At 36.4% G+C, this 8,483-nt stretch overlaps 1 protein-coding gene across 2 annotated transcripts in view; it reads right to left on the bottom strand.

Annotated features, from left to right (window-relative positions):
• polr3b (polymerase (RNA) III (DNA directed) polypeptide B) overlaps positions 1 to 7,882 on the bottom strand; it is a 22,330-nt gene extending 14,448 nt beyond the window's left edge. Inside the window, exons 1-12 of one of the 2 annotated variants that reach the window (XM_025056257.1) lie at positions 7,687 to 7,882; positions 6,718 to 6,750; positions 6,203 to 6,259; positions 6,049 to 6,113; positions 5,888 to 5,963; positions 5,625 to 5,725; positions 4,949 to 5,040; positions 4,743 to 4,860; positions 4,052 to 4,160; positions 3,196 to 3,318; positions 449 to 565; positions 231 to 365 (exon numbers count right to left, since the gene is read on the bottom strand). In XM_025056257.1, the coding sequence (XP_024912025.1) occupies positions 231 to 365; positions 449 to 565; positions 3,196 to 3,318; positions 4,052 to 4,160; positions 4,743 to 4,860; positions 4,949 to 5,040; positions 5,625 to 5,725; positions 5,888 to 5,963; positions 6,049 to 6,113; positions 6,203 to 6,259; positions 6,718 to 6,750; positions 7,687 to 7,758 (1,098 nt within the window). In that variant the 5' untranslated portion in view covers positions 7,759 to 7,882. The remainder of the gene's footprint in view (positions 1 to 230; positions 366 to 448; positions 566 to 3,195; positions 3,319 to 4,051; positions 4,161 to 4,742; positions 4,861 to 4,948; positions 5,041 to 5,624; positions 5,726 to 5,887; positions 5,964 to 6,048; positions 6,114 to 6,202; positions 6,260 to 6,717; positions 6,751 to 7,686) is intronic. The other variant, XM_025056256.1, reaches the window with a different exon arrangement.
• Positions 7,883 to 8,483: the final 601 nt, after the last annotated feature.

Raw genomic sequence — 8,483 nt, 5'->3', positions numbered from 1 at the left:
TAGTGGCACAGTTCTAAAAACACATTTGTAAAAACATCAGTTGTGTTTTGCTTTTTAACCATATTCGACTTGACGCCGCAAGTTTATTAAATAACCAAACTAAACTTCTAACAACAGACGGATAACTTTATTAACAGAAGAAAAACAAATGACGCAAAAGGGAAAATAAAATCCAAATTATACAAACAGGAAAAATGAGACCAGAGTCAGAACTGTGACTTAAAACTGACCTGTCCTGCCAACTCCAGACGCTTGTTGCCGTAGTAATCCCTGTCATCCACCTTGTTGCCCCCCTGGGCCAGAATCACCCTTCGCACCATCACAGCCAGGTAAATACACTTAGCTCGGAAGTTAAACTCCTTCACCTGCCAAACGAAAGAAAAGTCCATCAATATGTTACTGTGTAAATCCATAATGACCCACAGTCCTTGAATGTGTCCTTACATACAGGTACATGCGTGAGGATAAGCGATGCCAGTAACTCTCTGGCCTCTTCCATCTTGGTTTTCTTAGGGCCTCCCCACATGCGCTGCCTCCGCACTTTGTTCCCCAGATACCTGAGAGCCTGAGACGCAGAGGGACAGTGGAGGTCAAATGTTAACCAGGATCATGTGATATTTTAGTATTATGTTAACTGAACGTAAGTAGAATTTGAGGTTTGAGACATTTAATGAAACAGATCGAGGAAGGATGAAAATATCATCAATTTGGTGTGATTTTTAAAATGTTTAATAATTTATAAACATGGCAACTGTATCTCAAAGGATTATATAAAAAATAACTAAAGGATAGGGAGAAAGAGGAAGAAGAGAAAGGAGAAAAGAAAGAAGAGGAAGAAGCGGAAAGAATCAACTTTTTAACTGAACCTATTCACACGTCTTGTTAAAATTGTACAGTATTTTATTTGCATAGAAAAAAACAATATGATTTTCAAAAATTTCACCAAAAAAACAAAGGTCAAACAAACCCCTTAATCCTAATCCTTAATTTATTTGTGCTAGTCGCCAACATATCAATGTACCAAACATTCAAAGGAGTCAACAACACTCCTTTTTTCCTACTGATTTGAATGTCTCCTGCCACAGTCTGCTTGCTTTAGATCTATATTTGTTTGATCTGAAAAGTGCCTTCTATGATGACACCTGAGAAGTAGTTTAAAAGGGAATTCAATCTGATGGTTACACTTATATTTTAGGAACCACAGCACTAAATAAAAAAAAACAATAAGCTAACAGAACATTCTTATGTAATGATAACATTTTCAATTTTAATTTCATAATACTTTTAATCTCTTCATAATAATTCTGCTTAGAGAGACTTTTTCCCCACAATGCCCCGGCAACCATGTCACCTAAACTCTGCCTATTGCGGAGCCATTGTGATTGGTGCTTAAAGAGTAAAAGTGTTTGATGGTACAGCCTTGAACAACAGTTAAAGTGCCCTGCTGATAATTAAGTGTTGCGTTCGAAGACCTTGGCTGATGCAGAATAACCATGAGGACGTTTAGGGAAATGTGTTAGGAGGTCAAGTGAAACACCAAAGCAAAGTAAAACAAATTCACACAAACAGGAGAACCCAACCCTCGAGTCTGTGTCCACTGAAGCCTTATATCCAACTACAGGGATGGTCAAGGGTTAATGTGGCTGAAGACTTTCTGCAAAAGACCACCCACCCTGATGTCCATAACACATCCAAATAGTTTAAAATACATAAACACAGCTATATATTTTGTATTTATTTATATATATATATATATACATATAAATAAACAAATACATATATAAGTATGTGTGTATATATACATATATATTTATCTAAGAAGAAAAGATGATATTTATCAGATTACTTACCATAATCTGATAACCAGTGTTTCTCCAGCCTTATCTCCCTTTAATTATATAGATTTAAGCTTCATTGTGAACAACACAATGATCCAGTGAATACTATGAAAAGACTCGGTTCGGGGCAGACAGACAAGCGTAGGAGCTGCGGCCACTGGTTGCTAGGAAGCAACTATGGTCTAATCAATGCATCAGTGGTTCTTCTAACAACGTCGTCCTAATGAAAAACAAATTGGAGCTGTGTATCCACCTTAAGATTAAGAAAAGAAAGAAACAGTTGTGGAAGTGCACACCAGCACAGGATCCACATCACTTTAGCTACAATCCTGGTCGTCAGGCCACGCTCACAGTCTCACGGGCAGACACGTTAACTGATTGATGTCATAATCAATCAGTTGATTATTTTAACATTACATTACAACAGAGTATTAGGGCCACATAGGGGAAAAAATATTTACAATTATGAGAATGAGAGTAAATGCATAAGGAATATAAGGATCACTGTGAAAAATAAATAAGATAAGTTGTACACTTAAGAGAATAAAGTCATAAGTTTACAAGAATAAAATGTTGTATACTTATTAAAATAGAGTTATAAGTTTAGGACAATACCGTGAAGTCATAAAGTATTTTTCTGGGAATAAAGTCATGATGTAGTTTGTAAGAACAAAGTCATACGTTCACGAGGATAATCGTGTTTATGATAATAGAATTATAAAATACATTTTTGAGAATAAAATAATAAGTCCATGAGATGTTTTGTCAATGTTTACAAGAACATTTGTAAGTTTACCTGAATAAAGCCACACTAAAAAGTTTTAAAGAATTAAGTAATGTGATTATGAGAATATTAATAAATTTATTAGACAAATCTGTTTATAATAACATCATAAATTTATGAGATTTAAGTCATAAATTTGGGTAATGTTTTTCAAGGGAGTTGAGAGAAAAGCATGTAGTTTTACCCATTAGTGTGTCAGATTGAGAAACGTGAAACATCGTGTTACTTTAAACTTTCATATAAAAGAGATTTCACATATTCAACATCACCAGCACGAACATAAAATACATTTCTCTATCTTTTATTTTTCTTGTAATCTTGCAAAGTTAAGACTTTGTTCTCTTTAATTTACTACTTTAATTTTTTTTAAACTGTTATTCCTCATGTGGCCCCACTGCTCTGTCATATTGCAATGAAGTAAATCCCTGTGTGGCCCCACTGCTCTGTCATATTGCACTGATACTTGGTCTCATGTATTTTAGCAGATATTTGAAGTAGTGTGGAAATCAATCAATCAATCAATCGTAAGTAAATCCCCACCAGGATTTCTCAGGAATTCGACTGGAGAGTTACCTGAGTCTGTGTGAAGATCTGGGCTTTCTGACACTCCTCCAGGCTCGGAGCAAAGCTGGCCATTACATGCTCCTCCGTACCAATCATTTGCACGATCTCCTGGTCACTTTCTACACCCATACCCTGCAGGAACGACAAAGAGTCAAGAGCTGGAATCATACTGACAATTCAACCCTAATGGTCATAAATCACTGTATCAGATTGAAATATGAACTTGTAAATCTGGAATAATCCAAAAATACTGTTTATAGGACTTTGCAATTAAAATTAAAACAAGCCTGAAGGCAGTGACAAACTGGGAGCCATAAGGTTCCCTGACATTTGTTTATGGAAATGTGAGGCTGTGGGAACTTCTGTGTGTGTTCCACACTGGAAATGGACGAAGCTGCTGAGGATAAACAGGAACACGGCAAGCAAGCTAACTAAGTCCTGTGGATTTTAACTTAAGACCCAGTGACAGCCTACGATCATAGGTGGATATGTTTAAAAAGATATGACCTCGGGGGGCGGGAGGGATAACGACGCCAGCTGGCTCAGTGACATTTCAGTGAGAGCAAACAGAGACGCATAAAAATGACGGTGGTGAAGAACGACAGACATGGGTGACTTTGAAATCAGTCACTTGTAACAGAATGTGGAACCAGAGAAAACATAAATAAATATAAAAAGGATATATTTGGCAGAGTAACCTACAGACTATGTTAAATTGTGTAAAATCGGCTGAATTCATTTGCTCTCTGCCTGAATCTTTAGGGAAACAATTCTGAAAAAAACCGCACATTGATACTTCTTTCTCTCGCTGTTCAGCAGCACCCTCTACTGGACAGATTAGGCCTGTCGGCTCATATGAACACACCTTGAATATGATAGCGATGGGAGCGTCCTCTGACAGTGTGTTGTGTTTGAGGTAGAACCGGCCCTGTTTTACAGTGATGTTCGTTCTGCTTTTCTTCTCATGGGTGGAGCTGCAAGAAAACAGGTAAGATTAAGATTGACTGGGATGACAAAACAAACACCACGGTTTAAAATAAAAAAAAATAAAAAAGATCTGTGAAATTACCAAAGCCATAACTACAGTTTTCCTTACGGTCCCTTTAATCAATTTGTTAAGATTCATCTGACAAAAATTTGAAACTCATTAGGCAGAATGGTACCTACTTTATATTCAATAATTCCACAATCCATGAGGATCTTAAAATATGATTTCAATGTCAAAACATTATGACGTGTGGAAGCTTCCAACAGACCACCTTAACTGAATAATTCCATCATTTGTCATTTGGATTAGTCACAAACATACAGGTGTAGAATACACACATCTACCTGCTGTTATTTGTTCCAGCACTAAACAGCAAAAACTGCTGATTTATCTGCATTAATCATGATAAATTATGATCATGATCAATCATGACTGATGGTATTTTATCCACAGCTACCTTGTGATCAATCAGACCACAAATTTTAAATAATTTCAACTGACAGACCTCAAACAGTGTACCAGTGATTGCATGCAACACAAACTAGGTGGCGCTGTGTCGACAAATTACCTGGTGACCGAGGCTCCAACTGCACCCTTCCTGTCCTGCTCCACAATAATTCGATTCTTAGACAGCTGCTCCTGGATCAGAATGACCTTCTCTTGGCCTTTCACAATAAAATAACCCCCTTGAAAGACACACAAAATTAACACTGGTAAATAAACAGTAGAATTTACTGTAATATTGTTTATCGTGTTAAGTGTTCCGTTGAGCACCTGGATCCAGCGGACATTCGTTAAGTTTTGCGAATTCCATGGGCGTCTTTCCTGTGAGCACACAATTTGAACTTCGCAGCATGATTGGCATCCTGATGAAAAAAAACCAACACAGAATTATTGTTGCAGTAAGTTTACCTTGACACTATATTCATTATTTATATTTAATTTATAATAGCAGTCATATTATATAGTACTTCTCAAATAGTGGGGCGGGACCCCCTGGGGGGTGTGGTGAGGTGTGCCACTGCTGTAATGCATGAATGATAACAAGCCTCCAGTCACTAGGTGGCTGCAACTCATACAGTGGTTTGTTAGGATAAAAATATATACCTGTTATCAGGTTCTCAATGGTATTTCATTTTGCTGGGGTGTGGGTCGTGGGGTGCGGGGGGGGGGATTAGGGGATGTGAAAACATTTCTGTCCTCAAGGGGGGGCATGACAGAAATTAAATTGAGAACCAGTGTATTACTAATAAGAGGTTTTGGTCCATTGTCTCGTTACATTTCTCCTTCAGTAGAACGTTCAAGCTAAGGCAAGTGACAGCCTGTGTATTTGGTCTGACAGACAACTCAGAGGCTTAAATAAAGCCTGGTTGCATGTGAAGTTTGTCAACCTACACCACAGATCAGTGTCTGAGTCAAGGTTTAATGTAGCACAGTCGTAGGAGAGCACCTTCCAATGGGTAGAGCATTTCTGATGATCCTCTGACTGCCACGCGTGTACTCAATGTCCACAGTGATGGGCGCCGAGTAGGTCATGTCTCTGAGACGACACTGTGGAAACAAGCAGCACGGCCTTATTTAAATCCACTCTTTATAGTTGTTGAAATGTTTGAAAATACAACTTTTATTAACAAAATGTTTCTCCAAAATGTCTACATATCTGTAAATGCAAACCTCTGACGCTGCTACAACAGTAAAGAAAACAAATGTTACCTCATGTGGTGAAACTGGTCTTGTGACGTTGAAACTTTCTTCCACATCAGGCATACCAACATATATGTTGAGGTACCTGCAAAAACAAAGGTAGAAAATGTGTTTGTGCTCTGTCATCTGTGTGAATAAAGTTCGAGTTGATGATATTTTATGTCCCTTACTTCAGGTACCACATGGGATCAGCATCACTGGTGATTTTCTCATTCGCTTTCATTATTTTCTTTATCTGGAAGAGGACGGCATCGCCATCAATGCATTGACAAGAAGTAAAGAGAAAAACACACACATACACAAATGTCAGGTTTGTGCTTTTACCTCCACGTTGATAAAGTAGTTGAAAGAGTCGATGTGCTGCTTGACCAGACCTTTCACCTGGAAAGTAATGTGTGAAGGGATTAAAAGGGGAAAATGGAGACAAATCATATCAGAAGGATTTACAGCCAAATTGTAAGATAACAAAAATGTGATGAAATGTGATACATATACATTAATAATTATCAATTATGCTCATACAATTACTTTTTATAAAGACTAATCTACAAGTCAAATTAACAAAAAATAGAGTAATTATCTATCAATTTCATAATACAGAGATGTTGATTATTTGTTGCCAAATCTTGCTCACCCTTCATTGAGTAAATGAATTATATTCTTTCTACAACATCATTATATTTATTAAATGCATTATATAATATATACAGTATATGTGTGTATATATGTATATATTTTAGCCCATGTATTAAAATTTAAGATTTATTCAAATACGTGGATCTATATGTAAAGCTTGTATAAAAAAACAAAGAATTTAGTGTCCATGTTTTATCCGTTACCTTTAGAAATGCTGGTAGTAGTTTCCATTTTTCCTGTCATAAAAATACAAAACGCATCAAATCAATCAGTCAAATGTTGTCAAAATAGGTAATGATTTAGGTACACATCTTCAAGTAAACATCTTAAACATGCATACATTAATTGTCTGCTGCATAACAGACAAGCTAGTCTCAATATTTTTGAAAAATGCTAACCTACTACTTGAACTCTCACACGCAGTCATGTTAGGGATCAATTATAAATGTTGCAACAGGCCAGTGATTCCAAACCTTTTTTGAGACACTGCGCACATTTTACATTAGAAATATCGCAATGTGTCAACAGCTATATGTGATTAAATAAAATGGTTTTAGTAATTGGACAATACACAGTCCGTTCCGGTTTGAGACCTTGACATAAAGAGCACGTATCTATCCTACTCCGTGTCAGTGATTCAAGGATCAAGTGGTTCGAATATGTTTGGGGACATTTTGGCTCACTGTGGGCCAGAATGGGCCACGTGAAAGTTTCACAAATAGGAAAGCTAACAACTTTTTAAGATAAATATAACGAGATAACTTGGCAAAGCTATTTGAAACTGATTTCCCGAATATAAATATAATAGGCCACTTGACTTGCATGGGGTGGCTTTAATGTTTAATTATAAGAAACGCCTTTTTGTTGTAGGGGGGAAGAAAGATCTGCCAGAATAGTCGTAAATACGTATCATTATTATGTCAATATTGACTAATATCTCACGTTTCCAGAGTATTGCTCTCTCATGCAAGGCTAGCACTTAAGGCATGATGGACCCAACCGATACCACCACAATACGCCCTGTTGCCATTGAAAACTTTAATAATTACAGTAAGTCCGGACATACAAGTTCGGTTTATAAGAAAACCGTGTGTGTTTTAAATCAGTGCTATTTTAGTCTGTGTTCACGACTTATTACCGTCGGTATTGACTCTTTTTATGTTATCACTCACCGCTACAGTGCTGACAGGAGCCGCCAACTCCTGAGGAGTCATGTCTCCAAACTCTCCTGCCAGTACCTCCATGTCTTTATCTGCTCTAGACCTGTAAACACACAAATAAAATTACACTGACAATCACATTTCAGTGTTGTTGTGCGTCGCCGGAAGTGTCTGCAGCGTGCGACCCTGCTCTGTGTAACGCCGTAAAGATTCCGTGCGCAGTGAACGGAAATATATTGTTCCGATATATAATATTTTTTTCTTTAAAAAAAGTAGAACGTCATATTACGCACGTAAAAATAAAATAAAAAATATCCTGCGAGGTCCTATAGTAAAGTTCACTTGGGATTCTTATAGTTGAAGGATTTGTCGATTTGAATTGCTTGGTTTTTCCGCTTCAATATGTTAAGATTAACATTAAGTTTTAATAATTAATCATATAATAATATTGTTTAATATTTTAATCATACATTTAGTTTAATTTTAAGGATTAACAATACCTTACAAAAAGAACACGACTATGGCTATATATATATATACATATATATATATATTAGGCAGAAGAACATTAGTGTTGCATTAGCATCGTTCGCATTAAGTATTCCACGTTCTTGCGAATGTTCCATATTTCTTAATAATTAAATTAATTAATAGATTTATAAGTTTGTCAAAAACATATTTTCAACAATGCAAAATTCGTATCATAAATGGAATATAAGAAATCGCTTACTTATTTTGTGTATCTGTAGTCTGTATTTTACGAGAAATACATATACCCTCTGAATAGCGAACAAACCAACAAAAATAAG

This window comes from Cynoglossus semilaevis, chromosome 6, assembly GCF_000523025.1.
Source record: "Cynoglossus semilaevis isolate Cse_v1.0 chromosome 6, Cse_v1.0, whole genome shotgun sequence".
In the NCBI taxonomy this organism is placed as follows: Eukaryota; Metazoa; Chordata; class Actinopteri; order Pleuronectiformes; family Cynoglossidae; genus Cynoglossus; species Cynoglossus semilaevis.
Note: the sequence above shows the minus strand (reverse complement) of the source record. Positions and strands in the feature narration are given on the sequence as shown.